This window comes from Entelurus aequoreus, linkage group LG27 (assembly GCF_033978785.1).
Source record: "Entelurus aequoreus isolate RoL-2023_Sb linkage group LG27, RoL_Eaeq_v1.1, whole genome shotgun sequence".
NCBI classification, from domain to species: domain Eukaryota; kingdom Metazoa; phylum Chordata; class Actinopteri; order Syngnathiformes; family Syngnathidae; genus Entelurus; species Entelurus aequoreus.
The window spans coordinates 18,782,373-18,810,335 of NC_084757.1; the positions used below are offsets into that span (position 1 = coordinate 18,782,373).

The window sequence follows — 27,963 nt, forward strand, 5'->3', positions numbered from 1 at the left end:
CCAAAAATGTATTCATAGTAGGGCTGGGCGATATGGCCTTTTTTTAATATCTCGATATTTTTAGGCCATATCGCGATACACGATATATATCTTGATATTTTGCCTTAGCCTTGAATGAACACTTGATTCATATAATCACAGCAGTATGATGATTCTATGTGTCTACATTAAAACATTCTTGTCTCATACTTCATTAATATATGCTCATTTTAAACTTTCATGCAGAGAGGGAAATCACAACTAAGTCAATTGACCAAAACTGTATTTATTAAACAGTTATTAAGCAGTGGCACAAACATTCATGTCATTTCAAAACAGAAAGTGCAAGATTGTCAGAGACATTTTAAAACAAGCTATTAGTGCACTTTTGTGCATGATGACTAAGATGACATGTCAAAACAACACTAAATTAAAGTGCACTTTTTGTACAGAACGCCACTACAATAGTTTAAAACAAATAAAGTGCACATGATGTCACACAAGATATTTCAATGTGTCAAATAAAAATTAGCTGCTTAATAGGAAATCAAATAGTGTTCGTCCTTTGCTATGTGGTAGGTTCCTGCAGACGTTATCTCTTTTGTTGTTGACTATTTTTTCATACGGTGTTGATCTGGAAATGTTTGCCTCTGCATTTTGATGGTGTGGGCACCGAACAGAGATGTTGACATGCGGAGTAAGCACTCTTTATTCTCTAGCAGGTGACTTTTCAAATGATGCTACATATTAGCAGTAATGCTACTTTTTGTAGCAACACTTTTGTCCCACACTTGACAAATTACGGTTGTCTGTTCGACATATTCCCACTTGAAGCCAAACCACCGCCAGACGATGGACCCCCTGTTGTTTTTCTTGGGAATTAATTCTTCCTTCATTTGTTACCAGGTTCACACCTTCTTTCTCTCGTATTACCACTCGCACCACAGCTAACTTTAGCCGTGCTGCTCCCTCTCTGCTGCGCGAGGGCGTATACGTATGTGACGTATGACACGACAGTATGTGACGTGTGTAAGAAGGTGCGCTCGCTGTCTGTGAGAAGGAGAGACAAGAAAGAGTGGGAAGAGCCTGCAGTGTAATGTCCGCAGCTAAAAGCAACTGCGTGAGATCGTATACTCGAATATCACGATATAGTCATTTTCTATATCACACAGAGACAAACCCGCGATATATCACGTATATCGATATATCGCCCAGCCCTAATTCATAGCAACATACAAATATAACATAAATAACAAAAACAATGTTCCTGCAATTTAAAACTACAGATCAAACAGACATTTTTATGTTCAATGAAAACTCTTGTCTGTGCTAATGTATTCTTCTCTTTCAGGCCCGACAAGGTGAGCCGCAGGGACAAGGGCAGGACAAAAAGTCCTTGCAGTTTATTGTGTAAGTTTGATCTGCTCTTGTACCGCTTCTGTATTTTTTGTAAATATGAATTCTTGCATTCCATTTTGGATCCACCTGCATGTCTTACATTGTTGCAGGGTGGCACATCATCACCAAGAAGTCCAGTTGAGACGCACGCAGATCCGAGGGGGGAGTGACAGCTCGGAGGAGGACGGTGTGGACGAGGACGAGGCGGAGGATATCGAATGGGGTCCAGCGACGGAGCTGTAGACCACCCACATGTCCTGCATTAGAGTCTTATGATCAAAAAAAGGACACTCCATCAGACTTTACCAAACTAGTAATTTTTTTATATAAATGCTTTATTTCAGTGTACTGTGTCAAACAAATGATTTCTACTTTTGTTCACAATGCTGCTCTCATCTTACTGTAGTGACTGTCTTCAATTTCTTAATAAACTTTGATTTAAAAAAATGTTTCATGAATATTGTAGTAACTTTGCTTCCTTTCATACACAGGTGATATGATTTCACTAAAGCAGTGCTTCCACCAAGTACCGCCATAATGAAGAAGCAAGGCAGAGGTTATATTTAACAAGTACCGTATTTTTCGGAGTATAAGTCGCTCCGGAGTATAAGTCGCACCGGCCGAAAATGCATAATAAAGAAGGAAAAAAACATATATAAGTCGCACTGGAGTATAAGTCGCATTTTTGGCGGAAATTTATTTGATAAAACCCAACACCAAGAATAGACATTTGAAAGGCAATTTAAAATAAATCAAGAATAGTGAACAACAGGCTGAATAAATGTATGTTATATGAGGCATAAATAACCAACTGAGAACGTGCCTGGTATGTTAACGTTACATATTATGGTAAGAGTCATTCAAATAACTATAACATATAGAACATGCTATACGTTTACCAAACAATCTGTCACTCCTAATCGCTAAATCCCATGAAATCTTATACGTCTAGTCTCTTACGTGAATGAGCTAAATAATATTATTTTATATTTTACGGTAATGTGTTAATAATTTCACACATAAGTCGCTCCTGAGTATAAGTCGCACCCCCGGCCAAACTATGAAAAAAAAACTGCGACTTATAGTCCGAAAAATATGGTATACTTAATATTTTTGGACACAATGCACAAACAGCAGAAAGGATTTTCTATATACAGTACATATTTACAGACTTATTTGCCGTACCGCTAGATCAGGGGTGTCAAACGTTCAGCTCGAGGTCTGGAACAGGGTCACGAACAGGTTTTATCCGACCCGCGGGGTGAGTTTGCGAAGTATAAAAATTAACCTGAAATTTTTGAATGAAAGAAACTGCTGTTCTAAATGTGTCCACTGGATGGCGAAATAGCAATTATTTGTATCTTTGTAGATGACGCTACATATGTACAAAATAAACCACATGATGTTAGTGCACCAGTCGAGGAAAATGATCAAACTACATAAATAACATCCTGTAATTTGATTTTGATATTTTTTTATCTTGATAGATTGAAATTTATAACCAATGAGTTGACTGGTGAACATTATCACAGAAGTTATTCCGAAAGAATAAATAATGACAAATAAAGATAGAATACTATTAACCGCAACATGTAAGTGTAAAAAACAACATTATGATTTGTATATTTTCAGAATGTGCTTGTTCTTTTTTTAAACAAAGAAAACAATCTGAAGTTGTCTTTATTTTTTTATGTTATCGTGCCGTGATTTTACCAGTTGGGAGTAGATTTTTCTCCATGTGGCCCCCGATCTAAAATGAGTTTGACACCCCTGCACGCGATGGACAAAGTTTAGCCACAGGTGTCAAACTCAACGCCCGGGGGACAGATCTGGCCCGCGACATCATTTTATCTGGCCCGCAAACACCTGGAAATATGTGTCAATAAAGTACTTAATATTTTCTCACTAAATGTAATGAATTTTTTTTCATTTTGCCAGAAAAAATATATGTACTGCTTGAAATTGCATACATTTTAAACTTTAATAGGGTCCAATATTGCAACAAATATTACCGTATATTATCATACTTTCCAAACATGTTATTGTCTAAATAAAAATACGTTACAGCAAACTACCAATCAAATGAATAAAAATTACAATAAATTGTATGTTGTTCTTTACAGCATATTACTGTAAATTGAAAAATACTACTACTGTTTTTGGCGTTAAAATTCTGTTGACTGAGCTGCAGATAAATTGCCAGAATAAAAAAAATACATGTACTGTTTTTCCCTTTAACAATATAATGTTGTAAAAACCAATGTAAATTTAATAGTAAAATTCTGTTTTTTCCATAAAAAACAACACTGGTACTGTTTTTATATTAAATGTTGTAAGAAAAAAAACATTTTGTAAATATAAAGTTTTACTGTAAAATCGACAGTCTACTTAAAACAGTTTATATAATTAATAATGACATCCAGAGGCATATTCATACATTATTCGCTGTTACAAGTGGCCCTCTAATGGCAGCCAGGACTGCAATGTGGCCCTCAATTTAAACGAGTTTGATATCTCTGCCTTAAGCGCCAGGAGCAAATCTGTATCAAAACCTGCACAATTAATTTTGATACTGCTTTTCTGTCGGATCTCCATGTGCAGGTTGTGACCACATTCAAACATATGACTTTTCATAGTTTTTTTATCCTATTATTTTCTAGGAAGTGTGAACGTTGTCTTTCTATCTGTGATGAGGTGGCGACTTGTCCAGGGTGTACACCGCCTTCCGCCCGAATGCAGCTGAGATAGGCTCCAGCAGCACCCCCCGCCACCCCGAAAGGGACAAGCAGTACAAAATGGATGGATGGATGGACCTATGAGTTGCTGTTTTTTATGGGGAAAAAATACAAATGTTTACTTTGTATTTTTAGAGACCGAATGTCCCTTTGGGACAGAGGACCCTATTGAATTTCTAGCGTTTTCTTTATTTCTTTATTATTATACCTCCGCCTCTTTGAGCTGTACTTTGACCCCCTTAACATGCTTCAAAATTCACCAAAATGGACACACACATCAGGACTGGCGAAAATTGCGATCTAATCAAAAAACCAAACCCCAAAACTCAAAATTGCGCTCTAGCGCCCCCTAGGAAGAAAACACAGACAAAACTGCTCCTAGAAAGAAAACACAGACAAAACTGCCTGTAACTTCCAGTAGGAATGTCGAGAGACATTAAACAAAAACCTCTATGTAGGTCTCACTTAGACCTAGATTTCATACACTGACAACCCGCAGCAAAAATCAACAGGAAGTTTGCAATTCCCCCTTCAAAACAAAAGTTGAGTAAAAACAGTCACCTTTTTCCAAACATGATCTCATCTGAGCGCGTTTGTCGTGTCGGCTTCATATTAGCACAGGAGAGAGATTGAACCCTTCTGATTAAAAGTTGATGAAAGAGTTTTAACTACTACTCCGGTTTGGATTTTATGAGCCGTCAAAGTCGGTCCCGTCCATTGCTGCTTGCAGCTTTAATTGTATTTATTTTATTATTTATTTTATTATATATTTCTTTATTTTATGTATTTTGTATTTATCTGGAGCTATTCGAAGGAAAAATAGGCTATTTGGGGCCTTTCGTGATTTCCCTACATGGCAGTGGAATCACGTGATGGTTCTTAGCCAATCAGGAAAGAACCATGATGACCACGTTATAAAATGCTTGGGCCTACTTAATTATTCATTTAAAAAAAAAAATGGTATTGCATCATTCGAAAAGTTACAATAAAAATGATGATTACAGGAATGGAAAATATACTAAAATAAAAATGATGTTCCAATTTTACTGACGAGCTTGTGAAGGGTTTCTTGTCGTTTTATTAGATGTCTAAATTACACATTACATTATTACAGTACATTATTATATATAATACTGCATATTAAATACTTGTATTTAATTATATTTAATTTTATAAAAATATTTTATTTTATTTTATTTGTTTCAGGTTTTTGCTTTTTATGCGTTGCCTCGCAGGGTCTAGCTTTCATCACAGCGCAGGTGCGTGTTGCCGGCGGAAGGTTACCACGTCGAGTGACGTGGACGCACGTGCGGTCCGACGGTTGATTGCTGTGATCATCAAAGCCAATTTGCTGCCTTTAAGGCCCAGTCGGCCATTTTCCTGTGTTGTGTTTTGGGTTGTTGTTTTTTTTTTTAAAAAGGGTAAAGTTCAGGCTAAGAAACGGTAATAGTGACACTTGTTGATAAAAGTAGATTGCGCCTCTTCCTCCTCCTCCGTTGAGGAAGCGGGCGGCCCGCCTCCCTCCCCTTTTCGTGTGTCATTGAGCCCCCGCTCGGCTCGATGAGTGACAATCCGCGGCGGACCGACAGACACGCTCCGTGGATCAGGACCCGCTCGGATGGCAGCGACTCCCCGCTAAGCAGCACGACAGGCGGCACAACACCCAAGTGGCGAGTCGGGGGGTGGGTGGGGGGTCTGTACGTCAAACTCAAAGAGGTCGGCATGGACGGCCGAGGCACCCTGAAGATGTTCGCTCGCAAGAAGAGGGAACTTATTAAAACGCCGTCCATCTCGAAGAAGAGTCGGAGTGGAAGTCCAGGACCTCCGAATACGGTAAATTCTAATAAGGGCATGATGGACACTCGCTTCCGGCCTGTGTCTGTGAACGCATCACCTATTGCAATGTAAAGTGCTGTACAACTTCTTGGTGCTTTCACTGGGCCTAGATCAGGGGTCCCCAACCTTTTTTGCACCACGGACCGGTTTAAATTCAAAAAAGGGTCATTAGAATAATACACAAAGCGTGCTACTATGAACATACCATTATTTATAAGTTCTAAGGCAGTGGGGTTTTTTTTTTGATTGAAACTTTTATTAGTAGATTGCACAGTACAGTACATATTCCGTACAATTGACCACTAAATGGTAACACCCGAATACGTTTTTCAACTTGTTTAAGTCTGGGTCCACTTAAATTGATTCTTGATACAGATATATACTATTTTCATAATACAGTCATCACACTAGATAATCATCAGAGTATATACAATGAATTATTTACATTATTTACAATCCGGGGTGTGGGATATGGAGGTACCGAACCACACCAGTTTCATATGCGCATTCACCGAACCCTTTTGTGAAAAATAAAATGTGTTTTTCCAAATTCAAGACAAAGTTATATGTTTTGGTAACACTTTGAGTTTGAGTTTATTTCAAACATGCAAGCATACAACATGATACATCACAATTTCCAGTTTCTCTTTTCAACATGTTCGAAAAGGAGTAGGAAGAAACAGAGCTTATTTAATCCTACCCCTTTTCTTTTACATAACAATTGCTAAAACTTTTGTTCACTTCCTGTTCTCAATTTATTCACAATATACTCCACAAGTAATAACAATAAAAATAAATAAATAAATAAATAATAATTAGTGAGGTAAGTTATATTTCATATGGTGAGATGAGTAAGATTATCTTAAACGAATGGATGGATTAAATAAATTCAGAATGTTTATCATGGTTCTTCTTCTTTGTACTTTGTAAACACTAAGTTTGACGAGTTTCTTGAAGTGGATCATATTAGTACATTGTTTGATTGCTTTGCTTAATCCATTCCATAATTTAATTCCACATACTGATATACTGAAGGTCTTAAGTGTTGTTTGTGCATATAAATGTTATAAATTACATTTCTCTCTAAAATTATATTTCTCTTTTTTTTAGAAGAATTGTTGTATATTCTTAGGTAGCAGGTTATAGTTTGCTTTGTGTATAATTTTAGTTGTTTGCAAATTCACTATGTCGTGGAGTTTCAGTATCTTTGATTCAATAAATAAAGGGTTTGTATGTTCTCTATATCCAACATGATGTATTATTCTAACTGATCTTTTTTGTAACACCGTTAATGAATGAAGTGTACTTTTGTCATTATTTCCCCATATTTCTGCACAGTAGCTCAGATATGGTAACACTAGTGAGCAGTAGAGAATATGAAGTGATTTTTGGTCTAGAACATGTTTTGGTTTATTCATTGACGTGTTTCTTGCTACTTTATGTTGTATATTTTTTACGTGAGATTTCCAGTTCAATTTATCATCAATCATTATACCTAGAAATTTGGTTTCATTTACTCTTTCAATTTCTATTCCGTCTATTTGTATTTGTGTTTGACTTTCCCTTCTACTGTTACCAAATAGCATTATTTTAGTTTTACTGAGATTCAACGATAGTCTGTTTTTGTCAAACCATCTTTTTAATTTAATTTCTTCTGTTATTATTTGTATTAGCTTCTGTGTGTTCTCTCCTGAACAAAACGCTGTTGTATCATCCGCAAATAATACTAACTTTAAATATTTTGTAACTTTACAAATGTCCCTTTAGTATGGGGAACATATTCTAAGTAACAAAGACTTAATTTTGAGTTTTTTGGACACTAGGGGAACATATTCTAGTAGCAAAGACTTAATTTAGAGTTATTTGGTTAGGGTTAGAGGGTTAGGGTTATCTACTCAGTGGCCTAGTGGTTAGAGTGTCTGCCCTGAGATCGGTAGGTTGTGAGTTCAAACCCCGGCCCAGTAATACCAAAGACTATAAAAATGGGACCCATTACCTCCCTGCTTGGCACTCCGCATCAAGGGTTGGAATTGGGGGTTAAATCACCAAAAATTATTCCCGGGCGCAGCCACCGCTGCTGCCCACTGCTCCCCTCACCTCCCAGGGGGTGAACAAGGGGATGGGTCAAATGCAGAGGACACATTTCACCACACCTAGTGTGTGTGTGACAATCATTGGTACTTTAACTTTATAATAAGGACATGCCGAATAAGGCATTAATAAGTACTTAATGACTAGTTAAGAGCCAATATGTTACTAATTTGCATGTTAATAAGCAACTAATTAATGGCGAATATGTTCCCCATAGTAAAGTGTTACCATGTTTTTTTACTGGTGCACAAAATGAACCGTGCATGAACATCACCTTGTTCAAAGAACAAAACCAACACAGTGCATAAACTCACAACAAATTACACACCTGCAAATCAGTGTGACTTCTGCTGGTGTCGTATCCGTAATACACCGATAGGGAAAAGTGTGTTTTGACCTCCGCCGAACCCCTGCAATCAAACCCAGGTTAAGAACCACTGTTCTAAGGTGTTTAAAATTTTCAGATATTGTGTTTTTAAAAACAATGGAAATTATGTTTCGAGTAAAGAACCACAGCCTTCTAGCTTGTATTCTTAAGTTATTTCAATTAAGAGGAGAAAACTGTAATTCACAGGGGATATTGATTTTTGAAATAGGTACAGTAAGAAGGAATATAAAATATAAATGTATTTCAGTTTTAGGAGTTAAATGGTGGAACTAGCTCAGTGATGAGCTGAAGACATGTAGTTCTTTGTCAAGGTTTAAGAAAACCTTAAAAGGTGAAATAATAGAAAATTATAAAATATAGTAACAATTACTTTCATCCCATTGATTTTTTTTTTTAACATTGATGTTCCAGGCAATCTTATTTTCAGTGAATGTATAGGATAGGCAAATATAAGCTTTGGCTTCAGCCTATTCCTTTTTCAGTTATTCTTTTTATTTTATATTATTTTTGTGTGTAAATGGGTATGATTGTTAGATATGTATAATCTGTACTGTTAAACTGGTCACACAAAATGGTTAATGGTTGATGGTTGATTATATGACCAAAATAAACTTATTTCATTCATTCATGTAGGCAATATTTTCAGGGACCGGCTTTCCACTTGTGCCAGATAAATACTGCAAAAATAAGTGCGTAAATTCCATCCATCCATCTTTCTCTGCTTATCCGAGGTCGGGTCGCGGGGGCAGCAGCCTAAGCAGAGAAGCCCAGACTTCCCTCTCCCCAGCCACTTCGTCCAGCTCTACTTAGGGTCCAATAAGCCGAAATAGCAAAGAGAAATAAAAAAAAGCATGTAAACAAACAGCTTGGGCCTTAAGGGGGTAACTGGGTCCACTTGCCTAGATCAGAGGTCCCCAACTTTTTTTGCACCATGGACCGGTTTAATGTAGGCATTATTTTCAGGGACCGGCTTTCCACTTGTGCCAGATTAATACAGCAAAAAGAAGTGCGAAAATACAACTCACTATAACGCCGAATTAGTGGGAGTTCTGGGCTTATTTCTTTGCAATGAGATCCCTAGCAGGCTACCATCAACCTGCTGGGGACTGCAGATGGAAATCAGCCTGCGGCTACAATATGTCACATTTATATTTGATATATTTTCATTAACTAAAGGCCTTAGTGGCCACATGCGTGGACAGCACCTTTTAGCTCTTACTGGTATTTCCAAAATTGTGTACACTACTGAATTGGGGTCTTATATATACATTTATGTTTTATATATTTTCATTAATGTGCATTGTATCATGTCACAAAGTTATGACAAATGGCAATTGGTAACACTAAATTGGCCCTAGTGTGTGAATGTGAGTGTGAATGTTGTCTGTCTGTTGGCGGTGGCGACTTGTCCAGGGTGTACCCCGCCTTCCGCCCGAATGCAGCTGAGATGGGCTCCAGGGGCTCCCCCGCAACCCCGAAAGGGACAAGCGGTAGAAAATGGATGGATGAATGGGCAACTTCCTATTGGGACAAGCGGTAGAAAATGGATGGTTGGATGGAACTTCCTATGAGGAGTTTTATTGTATTGATTGATTGATTGAAACTTTTATTAGTAGATTGCACAGTACAGTACATATTCCATACAATTGACAACTAAATGGTAACACCCGAATAAGTTTTTCAACTTGTTTAAGTCGGGGTCCACGTTAATCAATTCATTCATTCATACATCTATGAATGAAAAGATTATTGGTGTGTCTCGTGGGACAGGCGAAAGTTAAGTCGGAGAAAATGGAGTCGTTTATTTAATGTTTCTCTGCGGCCCGGTAGCAAATGGGTCACGGACTGGTACCGGTCCCTGGACCGGTGGTTTGAGGACCACTGGCCTAGATGAAACGTTTTGCCATTACTTGATGGACTAAGAATGTGTACACAAAGTTTAGCAATGCCAGTTTTTTTTTTAAACACAAGATAATGTGAAGGCCTAGGTTTTGCCAGGATTGATGTGTGGTTTAAGCAGTGTAAAAACACATCCTGAGCTGTGGGATTTTTTTGAGAATTTGTTTGCTATACATGGCTTATAATTCCATCTCTGGTTCTACGGCAGTAGTTCTTAACCTTGTTTGAGGTACCAACCCCACCAGTTTCATATGCGCATTCACCGAACCCTTATTTAGTGAAAATAAAAGTGTTTTTCTTAATTTTATCTTAATTTATAAATATTAACCATGAAATTGTTGTTATATTAAAGAAATACTAATAAAGATATATTTTTACAAACAAAGTTACAGGAAATGTACACATGATGCCATGTTTGCATCTTATTGTCTAACATGTGAATGTTTTAGTGGGAACTAAATGCGTTATCTGGAAGGGGTACAAATTATTTCCAAAGCAGCAACCCCACCCAGACATACAATACTAGTACACAGCTCATGAAAAACAATATTTTTTGTTATTGTCATTGTAATTGGGCCAAAATACTTATATTAGAAAATAATCTCATGGAAATGACTGCTGTCATTTGATTGTAATAATAAAACATTTAACTTGTTGTTTAGTCAGGTTTGGGCTGGTGTGGCCACAGTGCATGTGCACGTCTAACGTCGCTCATATGTTCTCCACTGAATGTTCAAGGAGTTTTTGCGTTGGCTCACGCATGTGGAAAATTAGAGGGAACATTGTTTGGGGGTATCCATAATACGCCGATAGGGAGAAGTTTTAATTTACTCGATGAGTCTGGTGTGTCTTGACCTCCACCGAACCTCTGAGGCCCACTCACCGAACCCCTAGGGTTCGATCGAACCCAGGTTAAGAACCACTGTTCTATGGTTATCACTTTTCCACCTAGCCATCCCTGCTATGCCTTCGGTGGTGTTTTAACATTGCTTGTTGTGATAAAGAAGATTTTGAACTTTTAAAATAGTGTTATAATAAAACATGTTGCATTTTACAGACATAGTGGCTTCCCATCTTCTTTCACAGTAAGGAGATCCGGTGTTCTGGAAAAAAAAGAAAAAAAAATGCAACCACTTGCGTAATCTGATAGTTAGCAACATAAGTAATGGATGGATTTTGATGACATTTCTAGAAAATGTCCAAAATAGGTCCTGGAACAAGTGCTTTTGTAGTTTTTATTTATATACGAGCTTGTCAAATACTTTTTTTTTGTCACCATACAGTATAGACCAGAGGTCCCCAAACCACGGCCCGCGGGCCAGATACGGCCCACCAGTGTCCAAAATCCGTCCCACAGGCCCAAGTTTAAAAAAAAAAAAAAAAAAAAAAAAGAATACATTTTTATTTATTTATTATTTTTAAAAATCTGTCCAAGTAATCCATTTTCTACCGCTTGTTACTCTCTGTGTCTCCTAGCCGCTCAGGCAAATCATGTCTAAAAATGCATTTTCCCATCGATAACGTGACATCATTGCGCTCGCACCGCAGTGTTGGGCGAGCGTGCGGCAAGTGTGCCATCTTTCAGTCAATTAGTGCGCGAGGATCATATTGTGTGTGTGTGTGTGTGTGTGTATATGTATGTATGTATGTATGTATGTATGTGTATATATATATAATATATATATATATATATATATATATTATGTGTGTTTGTGTGTGTATATATATATATATATATACACACACACAACCAGCCATGCATTTCAGGTTAATCAAGATTTGTACTGTTTTTGTTTTGTTTCCTGGTATGTAAAAAATGCTAAAAAAAAAACAAACCACAATATATTAACGTTTTTACCTTTTTTAATTTATTATTTTGTTCGAGGAAACCTTCAGCGTTTATGCGCATGCTCAGTAGCGTTGGGTAGCACATATTCATGGGTAGCACATTTTTCCAGAACACCGGGTTTGAATGTGTAGGATTTTTATGGTTCTCTGGCCCACATCCCAAAACTTGCATGCGAGGCTGGTTTTGGCCTCTAAATCAGGGGTGCCCAAAACGTTTGCCTCCAAAAGCCAAAGTGAAAACGTGCCGAAGAGCCACGGGCCAAACACAGCAATTTAATTGAGAAACAAAAATAGCCTAAATGTAATTCAATTAATCAGTCAAATCAATGTATTTTATTTGGATCATAGTAAAACTTGACAAGGACACATTTTTGCTCAAGTGATCAACTGTCCACGTGTGATTATACGTGAGTCAAACCATGACTTCCGGTGTGAAAGCGAAGCCGTTCTTGCAAATGTGTGTAAGTGTACGCTGCCCAAGCTTGTTGTTTGATGACCTTTTAGTCAAAAAGAGGAGCTCAAGGAGCAAATGGTGATGTTCTGTTAGTGTACATGCAACAATGAGGCCAATGTTTTAAGGTATTATTTCAATTATTACTATGGCGATGCTGAAGCGTGGGGGCAAACGCAGCTACAACCCTTACTCCACCAGTCTGAGGCTTAAGAAAGTGGACGCTCAAGGCAAACAGCGACTGGACATTTTGCCAAACAGGCATGTGTGGCTTAAACAGGTAAATGTAGAACTGCATAGTCAGAAAAAAACAGTCTGCCGTCTTTGGGTAGATATCATAGCAAGTGCTCAGTATTATTTGGAATCATGAGGTTGAAAGTGGCTTCATTTTGTGTAAAGCTTGCCTCGTCCGCTGCAATGAGCTATCTTACTGTTTTACCTTCTGGATCTAGAAGTAAATATTGTTGCATTTTTATATTGAAGCAAGCCACAATCTCTTGTAATATGAAAACAGTTATTGATATTAATGTGGTGTACAGGTTATCTGTAATGGGCTGGAAAAGCATAACTTACCGTAATCTTTACAGTGTAAGAATAATAAATATCAAAGTGAAGGGTAAATTAATGAATAACTCATTAATGAAATGTTGTCTTTGTGTTTTTTCACATTGCTGTTTCTGCCGCACCCTTCCACTCATTCGATTCAGGAAGTGTTGCAGGATCTTGTGCAAGCCTTGTGTGCCTTTGTGTCGCTCGTCAACACAGCGTCGAAAGAGTAGCCATGTTGTCTCTCTCTGTCCCTGACAGTTGTCCATCCTCCAGGAGCAGCCCCGGAAAGATGGTGGCGACTTCACCTTCTTCCCATCGCCCACCTCTTCCTCCTCCTCCTCGTCATTGCTCACCCCGACCTCCGCCGGGCTTCAGGATCCCTCCCAGTCCCACCCAGGCATCCCCAGTCCCCAGCACATTAAGCTGCCGCCAATGCCGTCTCCCGTCGCCACCCTAAGGAGGCCGACCACACTGAGCCGACATGCCAGCGCTGCAGGTTCAACGCTACTTGGCACCAGACCTTTCCCACAAATAAAAGTGCTGTCGGTTCTTACATTTAAACATTTGCATTCAGGGTTCACTCTTCAGTCGTGGGTGTTCGCCAAAGGCCAGGCCAAAGGAGCGATGACCCCCACACCACCGTCCGACAGTCCCGACGGCTCTGCCATTGAGGTGGAAGACATCCCTGCCTTGCTGAGGGATGTGGCGCGCTTTGCAGAGGCGGTGGAGAAGCTGAAGGACGTTGTAGTGCTGGCGGAAGGTATTGCCAATTAATCTTCCTCTTTTGAAGTCAATCAAAATTCAACAAGTCATCCTAATGTTTGACGTCATGAAGACGTCCCCAAATTTCATGAGACTTCATACCAGTGAGCACCTACAGTCGTGGTTAGAAGTTGACATACACTTGTAAAGAACATAATGTCATGGCTGTCTTGAGTTTCCAATAATTTCTAAAACTCTTTATTTTTTTGTGATAGAGTGATTGTAGCACATACTTGTTGGTCACAAAAAACATTCATGAAGTTTGGTTCTTTTTATGAATTTATTATGGGTCTACTGAAAATGTGACCCAATCTGCTGGGTCAAAAGTATACATACAGCAATGTTAATATTTGGTTACATGTCCCTTGGCAAGTTTCACTGCAATAAGGTGCTTTTGGTAGCCATCCACAAGCTTCTGGGTGAATTTTTGACCACTCCTCTTGACAAAATTGGTGCAGTTCAGCTAAATGAGTGGGTTTTCTGACATGGATTTGTTTCTTCAGCATAGTCCACATGTTTAAGTGATGACTTTGGGAAAGACATTCTAAAACCTTAATTCTAGCCTGATTTAGCCATTCCTTTACCACTTTTGACGTGTGTTTGGGGTAGGGCTGGGCGATATGGCCTTTTTTTGATATCTCGATATTTTTAGGCCATATCGCGGTACACGATATATATCGCGATATTTTGCCTTAGCCTTGAATGAACACTTGATGCATATAATCACAGCAGTATGATGATTCTATGTGTCTACATTAAAACATTCTTCTTCATACTGCATTAATATATGCTCATTTTAAACTTTCATGCAGAGAGGGAAATCACAACTAAGTCAATTGACCAAAACTGTATTTATCAAACAGTTATTAAGCAGTGGCACAAACATTCATGTCATTTCAAAACAGAAAGTGCAAGATTGTCAGAGACATTTTAAAACAAGCTATTAGTGCACTTTTGTGAATGATGTCACTAAGATGACACATCAAAACAACACTAAATTAATGTGCACTTTTTGTACGGAACGTCACTACAATAGTTTAAAACAAATAAAGTGCACTTTTGTGCATGATGTCACACAAGATATTTCAATAACTGTCAAATAAAAATGAGCTGCATAATAGGAAATCAAATTGTGTACGTCCTTCGCTATGTGGTAGGTTCCGGCGGACGTTATCTACTTATGTCGTTTTTTTTTTTCATACGGTGTTTATGTGGAAATGGTTGCCTCGGCATTTTGTTGGTGTGGCACCGAACAGAGAGGTTGACATGCGGAGTAAGCACTCTTCATTCTCGAGCGGGTGACTTTTCAAATGATGCTACATATTAGCAGTAATGCTACTTTTTATAGCAACGCTTTCGCCCCACACTTGACAAATTACGGTTGACTGTTCGACATATTCCCACTTGAAGCCGAACCACCGCCAGACGATGGACCCCCTGCTGTTTTTTGGGGGACTTAATTCTTCCTTCATTTGTTACCAGATTCGCACCTTCTTTCTCTCGTATTACCGCTAGCATCACAGCTAACGTTACCCATGGTGCTACCTCTTTGCTGCGCGAGGGCGTAAACGTATGTGACGTATGTCGTGACAGTATGTGACGTGTGTAAGAAGGTGCGCTTGTCTGTCTGTGAGAAGGAGACACAGGAAAGAGCGAGGAGAGCCTGCAGTGTAATGCCAGCAGCTAAAAGCAACTGCGTGAGAACGTATACTCAAATATCCCGATACAGTCATTTTCTATATCGCACAGAGACAAACCTGCAACATATCGCGTATGTCGATATATCGCCCAGCGCTAGTTTGGGGTCATTGTCCTGTTGGAACACCCAACTGTGCCCAAGACCCAACCTCCGGGCTGATGATTTTAGGTCGTCCTGAAGAATTTAGAGGTAATCCTCCTTTTTCATTGTCCCATTTACTCTCTGTAAAGCACCAGTTCCATTGGCAGCAAAACAGGCCCAGAGCATAATACTACCACCACCATGCTTGACGGTAGGCCTGGTGTTCCTGGGATTAAAGGCCTCACCTTTTCTCTTCCAATTTTTCCACAATAGTCGATGACGTCATTGCTCGTTTTTTCAAACAGACTACCGGCAGGAAGAGAAAAATGGCGACGGCAATGGGCAACACGCCGCAGTTGGAAACATAGAAATTATGGAAACGTTTCATCCTAAACACGTCAGAGACATAAATAACTTGCTCAATTTACAGCAGACCTTGCTTTTCATGGAAGCACGTCTGTGATGCAGGAGCATTTAAAATGGAGGCTTGTCGGAGATTAGGAGGATGTGATTTCTCCTCGGTAAGACAGTTGACATGTTACCTAGCGAGACACTAACAAAGACAAAGTTGTGAGGATAAATAGCTTTAACTATCATTTTAGCCGAAGTCCGCCAGCTAAACGCTGTCTAGATCATACTTGGGCAAAATACGGCCCGCTGGACGTTTCCAAATTTCTTTAGACCTTTAATATTAAAACCGTAGCCGCCAATATGATCTGCAGTGCTGTTTTCAAATGACCAAGTCTTGAACTACAGAAAGTATTTCAATGGATGCAAACTGCTCTTTTGAGTGATACACGGGTATTTACGGTAATCTACGTCACAGCCACTCCAGACAGACCAGGCACCAAGCATAGTGGGCTGCGTTTGTTTAAAGAGCGGGCAGTCCGAGACAAGGGTATCAGGGACAGACGTGAAATCGGATTTTTACAATAATGCTCTGCAGAAAAGTGATGATATATCAGATTGTCGGTGTCTTTTACCCTTTGTATTCAAATTTCGTTTTTTGTTGCATTTTTGTTGCGTTTTGCTTGATTATAAAATATGTCGATCGTGAAGGTGGTCTGAGAAGTAAAAGAGGAGCGATCGTTCATAGTTAATATTGTAAATCCCACATTCTTTATTTTCATTTACATTCAGTTTTTTGAGGTGGTCTGTCATAACGTTTTTAGCATTCTATCATACATTTTTGTAAGATTGTGTGTTAAATTAAAAAGGGACCCAATCACAAGTTCTATACAGCATATATATATATATATATATATATATATATATATATATATATATATATATATATATATATATATATATATATATATATATATATATACATATATACATACACACATTTTTTTGTTTGTTTGTTTATGTATACACCGGCCCCTAGAAACATTTTTTTCCTCTCAATGTGGCCCCCAAGTCAAAATATTTGCCCAGGTCTGGTCTATCCATCCATCCATTTTCTACCGCTTCTGTCTATATCAAGTATTTTATTTATACTTTAGGAAGTTCAGGTATGAAGCAGCATCAATCTGCCGTGCAAAGAAGAAAGGCACAATAACAAACAGCAATCACACACACACACACCAGCATTAGGCACCACGGCGCTGATATCATAAAATAATAAACATACAATCACCTGCTACACAAATGTGTGTACACTTAGCAAACAGAAACAATGCAAGTGTTTCATGTACTCTACCCAGAAGGTAGTAATGTATGTTAGTGAGTTCTACATGAAATATTGCAAACATTAGTTTTTTTTAAAATGTCAGTATTGTGCTTATAATCTCCTGTGAACATGATATACTGTAAGCAATGAGTGTTCTTAAAGGGGCTGTTTGCAACCTTTTCACGGCTGCCTAGAGGATGCTAACTGTTTACAACCAAAGTGTTTGTAAACATTATTATTAAATATTTTGGCTTCTTAAGAACCATATTGTCTTTATTTCAGTGTTTAGTAATCTCTTATATATTAAGGTCTGCTGTTTCTTATTGGAGAAAGCCATTAATGTCTCTTGTTTTCATGTTAGCATCCTAGCTTTGTTCCTCCAGTAAATGAGCAGTGTCACCAGTCTGACTTGATCAAAGTACAGTTATCAATCACGTTTTTATTTTAACTTAAATTTTAAAATTATACTAATCGGGAGTTTTACCATGCTTTATCATTAATACCGTTTATCGTCGCATCCCTATTGTTAGCTAATGATAGCAATTAGGCAAAGTTTAGCTATGATAGCTAACGTTATTAGTTATCATTGAATGTACAAACCCCGTTTCCATATGAGTTGGGAAATTGTGTTAGATGTAAATATAAACGGAATACAATGATTTGCAAATCATTTTCAACCCATATTCAGTTGAATATGCTACAAAGACAACATATTTGATGTTCAAACTGGTAAACTTTTTTTTTTTTTGCAAATCATTAATTTTAGAATTTGATGCCAGCAACACGTGACAAAGTTGGGAAAAGTGGCAATAAATACTGATAAAGTTGAGGAATGCTCATCAAACACTTATTTGGAACATCCCATAGGTGAACAGGAAAATTGGGAACAGGTGGGTGCCATGATTGGGTATAAAAGTAGATTCCATGAAATGCTCAGTCATTCACAAACAAGGATGGGGCGAGGGTCACCACTTTGTCAACAAATGCGTGAGCAAATTGTTGAACAGTTTAAGAAAAACCTTTCTCAACCAGCTATTGCAAGGAATTTAGGGATTTCACCATCTACGGTCCGTAATATCATCAAAGGGTTCAGAGAATCTGGAGAAATCACTGCACGTAAGCAGCTAAGCCAGTGACCTTCGATCCCTCGGGCTGTACTGCATCAACAAGCGACATCAGTGTGTAAAGGATATCACCACATGGGCTCAGGAACACTTCAGAAACCCACTGTCAGTAACTACAGTTGGTCGCTACATCTGTAAGTGCAAGTTAAAACTCTCCTATGCAAGGCAAAAACCGTTTATCAACAACACCCAGAAACGCCGTCGGCTTCGCTGGGCCTGAGCTCATCTAAGATGGACTGATACAAAGTGGAAAAGTGTTCTGTGGTCTGACGAGTCCACATTTCAAATTGTTTTTGGAAAATGTGGACGTCGTGTCCTCCGGACCAAAGAGGAAAAGAACCATCCGGATTGTTATAGGCGCAAAGTTGAAAAGCCAGCATCTGTGATGGTATGGGGGTATATTAGTGCCCAAGACATGGGTAACTTACACATCTGTGAAGGCGCCATTAATGCTGAAAGGTACATACAGGTTTTGGAGCAACATATGTTGCCATCCAAGCAACGTTACCATGGACGCCCCTGCTTTTTTCAGCAAGACAATGCCAAGCCACGTGTTACACCAACGTGGCTTCATAGTAAAAGAGTCCGGGTACTAGACTGGCCTGCCTGTAGTCCAGACCTGTCTCCCATTGAAAATGTGTGGCGCATTATGAAGCCTAAAATACCACAACGGAAACCCCCGGACTGTTGAACAACTTAAGCTGTACATCAAGCAAGAATGGGAAAGAATTCCACCTGAGAAGCTTAAAAAATGTGTCTCCTCAGTTCCCAAACGTTTACTGAGTGTTGTTAAAAGGAAAGGCCATGTAACACAGTGGTGAACATGCCCTTTCCCAACATGTTGCCGCCATGAAATTCTAAGTTAATTATTATTTGCAAAAAAAGAATAAAGTTTGAGTTTGAACATCAAATATCTTGTCTTTGTAGTGCATTCAACTGAATATGGGTTGAAAAGGATTAGCAAATCATTGTATTCCGTTTATATTTACATCTAACACAATTTCCCAACTCATATGGAAACGGGGTTTGTATGTATTATCGTAACAAAAACATGACTGCAAAATGTTAGTTGCTTCTAGGGTACTGCTTTGGTGTATGCACGTGCTCCCTGTGTGTAAAAGACAGCTGTGCGTGACACCCTTAATGCTAGACTATTTCCTCGGGTCGACGTGCAATTTTTATTCAATATTATTAGTACCGGTAACTGGAAAAATTATACTCTAGGGATACGATTTATTGGTTAAAACAATTAATTCGATTAGCAAAAAAAAGCATTGATTTGCATTTTGTTTCTTCAATGATTTGTTTAATTAGTAGAATACGTGAACATTGTTTTGCTCCAGGGCATAAGACAGCAGTGCACCCATCTTTGGTGACACAGCCTGCACTGCCGGTGATATGGCCTATGTTTGTGGGCGGGCGAGACTAGTGGAGTGCCGATAAAGACAGATGGCTCAGAAAAGGAAAAACAAAGTGGAAAGAGAACAAAAAGCCGAGAGAGGGGTTGTGCAATCATTTAGAAGTGAAAAAGACAATGTGGTGAAATGTTTGCACTGTCAAACAAAGCTGGCATTTTACATTAGCACTATATCGATTATGCAATATTTCCAGAAAGGTAAAAGTCTATTTTGGCAACTTACACAGTCTTAAATTTTTGACTTGCATAACGAATGTTTTATTCAAACACATGTCAGGACATGTTGGCATCTACAGTTTGAATGTTAATGCTAATGAGTTGTTTGTCCAAATATCAAACAATATCAACCTTTTCAAATGTGTCTCTCAATTTATTATATTTTATCAGTCTTTTTTTCATAGTTTGGTTCTTTAATATGTATGGTTCATGTTCATCTGGCCACACAGTTTTTTCTTATTTTTTTAACCTCTTTTTCCCAATGTAAGTTTTATATATAGTGATACATACGCCTGTTGTAAAAGTACAAATTCAATACTGTGCATTTATAAGGAATAATGTCATTGGAAAAATCTTACATTTATCCGTCCATCCATTTCCTACCGCTTGTCCCTTTTGGGGTCGCGGGGGGTGCTGGAGCCTATCTCAGCTGCATTCGAGCGAAAGGCGGGTACACCCTGGACAAGTCGCCACATCATCACAGGGACAACACAGATAGACAGACAACATTCACACTCACATTCACACAGTATTTTAACTATTTTCCTTAAAGTCGCATTGACGCTAAAAAGTGTTTTATACAATTGATCAAACTAATCATTTGATAGATTACTCTGACAAAATAATCGATAGTTGCGGCAAGGCCTGCAGCTATCAATTATTTTAGAAATCACATATCGATGAGTTTACTTGATTAGTCGAGTAATCGTATAAAACAGACTTTATATCCTCAATGTGTATTTTAAAGAAAATAGTTGATATAAAGGAAAATGTTCTGCACATTCCTTTTTTCTAATAAATGTGCATCAACATTGAAATTACACTTTTAACATGTGTGCATGAGTTATTCTTATTTTTGAACTCCGCTGTTTGCAGCCTCAAAATGTAAATTAAAATGTAATATTTTGTTCTAAATGTATAATTGATTTAATTGATTAATCAATACAACTCTAATATGGACATTTCAAACATATGTATGTTCTGTTTAAGCACTAATGGTAACATAAGCTAACCGCTGGTGTTCGTTTGATATTTTGGTTTGAAAAATGTAACTTAGAGCGTGTTGCAAACAGCCCCCTAACAGGAAGCCATGATGGATCGTGTCAGACACAGCGACCTTGCCTGCATTTCCTGCTCTGATAGGATGGCTGCATCAGTCTCCTGTCCTCACATCAAAATCGTATGAGACAGGTCCTCCTGAAAGCAGAATTGCTGCGCGTGGTTGCATAACTTGAAGGAAAAAAAGGCCACATCCTGTTTGGCACAATGTTGAGGTCACTCCGCTCTTATCATCAGAGACACTTTGACACGTGTCTTCAGGCAGAGCGGTGGACAACCTCTGACCTCTGTGCCGCCACATTTAGCGAGGGGATGCTTGATAGTGATAGCTTGGGATGTGAATTTTACAACAAGTCACGAGTCGATTCTGATTGTTGGGGTGATGATTCAGAATCAATTCTCTTTTTAAACCGATTCTTACATATTATTTGGTAAACAAATTATAATAAAACATTTTCAAAACCGGTTAGAGGTTACAAAAGCGCCTCTTGGCAGATGTATATCGTCGATGGCCTACAAACTATTTTGAAAAATGATTCTTAAAAATTTTGAATCGTTTCAGACTCGTAATAAAAAAGAAGCACGATTCGGATGTGAATACATTTATATTCCGGTGTTCTGCTACCTGTCGATGTCTGCTCCCCAACGCTATTGAGCATGCGGGTATATTGTAGCGTCCCGGAAGAGTTAGTGCTGCAAGGGGTTCTGGGTATTTGTTCTGTTTTGTTTATGTTGTGTTACAGTGCGGATGTTCTCCCGAAATGTGTTTGTCATTCTTGTTTGGTGTGGGTTCACAGTGTGGCGCATATTTGTAACTGTGTTAAAGTTGCTTATACGGGCACCCTCAGTGTAACCTGTATGGCTGTTGATCAACTATGCCTTGCATTCACTTGTGTGTGTGTAAAAAGCCGTAAATATTATGTGATTGGGCCGGCATGCAAATGCAGTGCCTTTAAGGCACGCCCCCAATATTGTTGTCTGGGTGGAAATCGGGAGAAATTCGGGAGAATGGTTGCCCCGGGAGATTTTCGGGAGGGGCACTGAAATTCGGGAGTCTCCTGGGAAAATCGGGAGGGTTGGCAAGTATGACTGGGAGACGCAACTGCTCTGTACTTCTCCCTATGTCCATGTACCACTCCGTACAGCAGCGTTTTAAAAAGTCATAAATTTTACTTTTTGAAACCGATACTGATAATTCCGATATTACATTTTAAAGCATTTATCGGCCGATAATATCGGACATCTCTATTTTTTAACCTCTGACTGTTGTAATGCTCTGCAGCAGAACAGGATGACACTGCTACAGTACTACTGTATATTCCCAACATAAGTTAAATGTATTTGAAAAGTTAGATACTTCGGCAGCTCACCACACCCTAACATAGCACGCCGCTGCTTCTCACAGTGCTTTGATGTGAAACACCACAAGCAGATGGGAAGCAAATTAGGGCTGCACGATTAATAGACAAGAGACCTTAATTAGTGCAATGTTTTGTTTTATTCCACCAAGTGACAGACACAATTGTTGAGCCTCGCATTTGTCTCTTGCTTCAAACAGGGAGAAAGACGTCTCACTCTTTGCAACGCTCGCAGTACTTTTAGCACGTTTCTTTTACAGTAGAAATTAACTGAGCGCAGCGAGCACTCTTCAGTTATCCACAATCTGTGCCTTGATGGGCGGAGAGTTAGACAGCCAGCTTTAGACACACGAAGCATGTACAGAGAGAGCCTGGCGACTCGCCAGAGAGAAGTTCCGCAAAACAACAAAAATAAGGAGGGAAAAAAATATGATTACAGAGCCATATGTCCTGAAGTGGGGATATTTCAGCTTCAAATTGGATGGGCAATGTGAACCCATCGACACAGACAAACCAGCGAGAATGCCGTGCTCATGTAACTGCAACAAAAAAAGACAACCTGACCTAGTTCTTCCAGCTGTGAAAAAAAATGCTCTTTTAAGATGTTCAATATTTAGCATATTTAGTTAAACTTTTGCTTACAGAAATTAGTTTGTTTTATATTTTTGTTTAGTTAGGATACGTTATTTACCTTCCAAATACAGTACAATAGTAAACAATTCTACAATGTGAAATAAATGATTACTTGCAATATTGTTATATATTATGATTACATTACATTATAAACACTGTATAGTTTTTATCGGTTATTGCTTCACTTCAGAAAGCATGATGTAGACAAGCTCGTAGTCTTGTTTGCTTAAAGCCAAACATTTTTGAAAGTACATTATTGCACTTTGTTCTAATGTGTGGCATCTTGAGACAAGGATGTAGATTGACAGTCTACCATGTCTTCCTTCACTCTGTATTTTTGCAGTTTTATGCATTCATATGTATAAAATATAAAAATCGCAACTCAAATCACAATCTTAATTTTGGAAAGAAATATAGGAATTATGTTTTTTCTCCAAATCGTCCAGCTCTAATGCAAATACTAGTCACTAGTCACAAAAGATCCAATCCAATCCCTCAAAGTCTGTGGTTGACAAAAAGCTGCTCGGTACTTGGAGTCCTATTAAGCCAACAGAATGAAGTGCCTTAATAGTAGAACCCCTTTAACAAAGCCCACTTTTTTGCTCAGTCTTTATTAGGGATGTCCGATAATGGCTTTTTACCAATATCCGATATTCCGATATTGTCCAACTCTTAATTACCGATATCAACCGATACCGATATATACAGAATTAACACATTATTATGCCTAATTTGGACAACCAGGTATGGTGAAGATAAGGTCCTTTTTGAAAAAATTAATAAAATAAGATAAATAAATTAAAAACATTTTCTTGAATAAAAAAGAAAGTAAAACAATATAAAAACAGTTACATAGAAACTAGTAATTAATGAAAATGAGTAAAATTAACTGTTAAAGGTTAGTACAATCATGTGTGCTTACGGACTGTATCCCTTGCGGACTGTATTAATATATCTTGATATATAATGTAGGAACCAGAATATTAATAACAGAAAGAAACAACCCTTTGGTTGTTTGAGGGATGGAGGTTTTTTGGGTTGGTGCACTAATTGTAAGTGTATCTTGTGTTTTTTATGTTGATTTAATAAAAAAACAAAAACTAAAAAAAAAAAAAAAACCATACCGATAATTAAAAATACCAATAATTTCCGATATTACATTTTAAAGCAATTATCGGACATTTCTAGTCTTTATAACTACTGGCCATCTCTTACTATCGTTCTATCAACAAATAGTGTCACAGAAAGCCAAAGAAAAAGCAAAATACACATGTATAATTATTTCTTTGCTGCTGACTGAAATGATGAAAGTGTGAAATAAATGCTGATGTAATGCACTGTTTTGCCTTTTTCTCCTGAAAATGTGAGAGAGATTGTCGGAGGGTGAACTGTGTCCTGTCATTGTGTTCCAGGTACTGAGAATCAGCGACCTGTAGCCCACGAATGTCTGGGCGAGGTGCTGCGCGTGTTGCGGCAGGTCATCAACACATACCCCTTCCTGAACACTGTGGAGATCCTAACTGCTGCAGGAAAACTAATATCCAAAGTCAAAGGCCAGTGACCCAAAAAACATTTAATTTTATTGCTATTTTTTAATAGCCTGGCTTAGGCATGGTACATAGAACGGAACACTGGATACATGATTGTTGTGTACTTTTATCATACGTGTACATAATATACCACACCACAATTGGGGATGTCTTTTAGGGTTGTGGTTATCTTAAAAGAGAACTGCACTTATTTTGGAATTTTGCCTATCATTCACAATCCTTATGTGAGATAAGCACACATTTTTTTTAATGCATTCTAATGTGTAAATAAACGCTAACATAAGTCAGCTAACAATGGGAGTCGCTTTATTCAGCCTATAAAGCGCTTTAAAAAATATCCAAACTTCCATCTTCTAGGTATATATGTAATGTAGTAACAGGCACATTCATAATAACATGTAATATTTACGTATTTTGGTAATTTCAAGCATACCGGCGTATATTCCAGCAAGTTAATCCATTTTTGGGGGGAATTGAGGGGATTATTATGATGCGTCAAGAGTCTTACGGCCTGAGGGAAGAAGCTGTTAATGAGCCTGGATGTTCTGCTATGCTAATGCAACGAAATTTCGTTCTAATCTGTACTGTAAAGGTCAAATTTGAATGACAATAAAAAGGAAGTCTAAGTCTAAGTATTAATTTCACAGATGCATCACAACAGTTGCTTTTCCCTGAAACAACACCACTACTACTCATTGCAGACTTTGTGAGACACAACGACTACTTTTATGACTAAATTATGATCCAGAACCTTATATTTTGAGCCTGAATATGAGAACGATGAGCTGTAGGTTTTAAAAGCTGAGTGATAAACAGATCCCGCTTCAGTGAAACACTAAGCATCATTTAGCAGTACTGCTAATTGCTGAATAAGAAATACAACTATGAACACAATAAAACTCACTTACTGTATACAATGTGTGCCCTCACTAGAATGCCGACTGATGGGGTGTTCATATCTTCCCGTTTGGAATAATGAATCTAACACTCACGTAGGTTAAAAAAATGAGCCTCAAACGAGCGTTGTCATTTTTACCATTTCGGGGTCTAAGTTGGATGTCGAAGTTGACCAACTTCTCGGTTTATGGCCACAACCTTCTACTATCCAGGTGAGAGGCATGATTTATAATCTAGAATTAACTTTCACCAACTCCGAGGCGATGCACCAGCTCACTTGCACAAAATGTCAATATAGCCGCAAAAGTTAGTTACCTATCTGTGATCACGGCGCTACTAAAAGTGTTGTGTCTGTGTTTGTGCTTAAAATAACAATATTGCTAATACTTGGTTACAATGTTCCCTCTAAGGTGCGTGCCTGTGCAATTGCACACTGCTCAAGCGTCCTCTGCGCACGGCAAATCTATGCCACGCACAAAATCAAATAAAAAAATAAGCGCATAACAAATTTCGACACACGGACACGACAGAGAAAACAGTTTTCGTTCGTCATCATTGTTCAAATATTGTAACGTCTGTCGAGACGCTTTGAGGACATGAATTCCATCCATCACTTTACTGAGCAAAACTCTTTATTGTCGGCCATAAACACATCACCAAAACATTAGCAAAAAAAATTATATCTAGCAAAAGTGGTCATTTTCTGCAGTACAAACCAGACCAAAAGCAACTTTTTTATATCAACAGCAACCGCTCGCTCTTTCTCACTTGCGCCAACACATGCACATATGGCACTTAGCCAGTGATGCGTTTACAGCCACACAAAAAGTCGGACAACTCCAACACCACACATAAAGTGTCATTCCAGGTCGTTACACTATGATTTACCAATCAAATGTGTGCTTATTCTAGTGTCATTTATTAGGAATCTTAATTTATAAATATTAATCATGAAATGCTGTTAGTACCGGTATATTAAATAAATACTAATAAAAATACATTTTTTACAAACAGGAAGTTGCAGGAATGTACACATGATCCCCTGCTTACATCTCATTGTGCAACATGTGAATGTTTTAATGGGAACTAAATGCAATGTCTGAAAGGGCTACAAATTATTTCCAAAGCAGGACCTCCACCCAGACAAACAATACAAGTACACAGTTCATGAAAAACAATATTTTTTGTTATTGTCATTGTAAGTGGGCCTAAACACTTATATTAGAAAATAATCTCATGGAAATGACTGCTGTCATTTGATTATAATAATAAGAGGATGTTGTCTGTCTATCTGTGTTGGCCCTGCGATGAGGTGGGGACTTGTCCAGGGTGTACACCGCCTTCCGCCCGAATGCAGCTGAGAAAGGCTCCAGAACCCCCCGCGACCCCGAAAGGGACAAGCGGTAGAAAATGGATGGATGGATGGAGATTGAACTTGTTATTTAGTCAGGTTTGGGACAGGTGTGCTGCTGGTGTAGCCACAGTGTGCACGTCTGATGTTGCTCACATGGGCTCCACTGAATGCTCAGGGAGTTTTGCCTTTCCTCACACACATGAAAAATTAGAGGGAACATTGCTTGGTTAATATTCAGGTCACAAGATGTTAATCAAGTATTGACGTTTTTTTTCTTTCTGTTTTTAGATAGCTTTACGGGCGGAATAGTTTACTACCATTAGCAACATTGTTAGCTACCTCGTACTATTACGGATTAGAATGCTTTAAAAAAATATATACAAAAAATAACATGTGATCTTGTTTTACATAAGGATTGTGAATGATGGGCAAAATTCAAAAAATTCCATGCCATGCAAATTATTTTTATTTAAATGTACAAAGTTTTTTTTCCTGATTAATCTAGTCATTTATGTGATTGGATTTACATCTTATGTTATTTGTAGTGTGTTCCCTGTTACACACATCTGCAAAAATATATGCTAAAACATCTGTCTTTCTCATGATACATTAGTACTATTTACGGTTGAACTTTTGTAGGCTTCCACTATGAGGCCTACAACGATTTGGACAAAAAAGACTTTGAGAAGGCGATTGAGACCATTGCAGTTGCTTTTAGCAGCAAGTAAGTCACTATAATGTTGCTTAAATCTATGAACTGTTTCATTATGTCCCTTCTTCATGATTTGTGTTCAATCTATAAGGTGTGTGTGTGAGAGATTGAGACAGATAAGGGTGTAAATGGTGACACATTTGCATAAGTGTGAGAGCAGAAAACAGGAAGTGGTTTTCTTGTACGGTTAGACGCAAAGTGTGAGGCGTTGGAGATGATCTGTCAAATATTCTTTATATTTGCACTTTAAGAGGA

General features: G+C 38.3%; 2 protein-coding genes across 10 annotated transcripts in view; both read left to right on the forward strand.

The window, feature by feature from the left end:
• The window catches only part of tjp3 (tight junction protein 3), a 77,508-nt gene extending 75,703 nt beyond the window's left edge, over positions 1-1,805 (forward strand). For all 5 annotated transcript variants that reach the window (XM_062038912.1, XM_062038910.1, XM_062038911.1 and 2 more), the window contains exons 29-30: positions 1,331-1,389; positions 1,488-1,805. In XM_062038912.1, the coding sequence (XP_061894896.1) occupies positions 1,331-1,389; positions 1,488-1,620 (192 nt within the window). In that variant the 3' untranslated portion in view covers positions 1,621-1,805. The remainder of the gene's footprint in view (positions 1-1,330; positions 1,390-1,487) is intronic.
• A 3,595-nt stretch (positions 1,806-5,400) lies between these two features.
• Positions 5,401-27,963, forward strand: part of arhgap45b (Rho GTPase activating protein 45b) — a 38,482-nt gene continuing 15,919 nt past the window's right edge. Inside the window, exons 1-5 of one of the 5 annotated variants that reach the window (XM_062038952.1) lie at positions 5,401-5,945; positions 13,433-13,670; positions 13,749-13,934; positions 24,608-24,748; positions 27,636-27,720. In XM_062038952.1, the coding sequence (XP_061894936.1) occupies positions 5,673-5,945; positions 13,433-13,670; positions 13,749-13,934; positions 24,608-24,748; positions 27,636-27,720 (923 nt within the window). In that variant the 5' untranslated portion in view covers positions 5,401-5,672. The remainder of the gene's footprint in view (positions 5,946-13,432; positions 13,671-13,748; positions 13,935-24,607; positions 24,749-27,635; positions 27,721-27,963) is intronic. The other 4 variants (XM_062038950.1, XM_062038949.1, XM_062038951.1 and 1 more) reach the window with 4 other exon arrangements.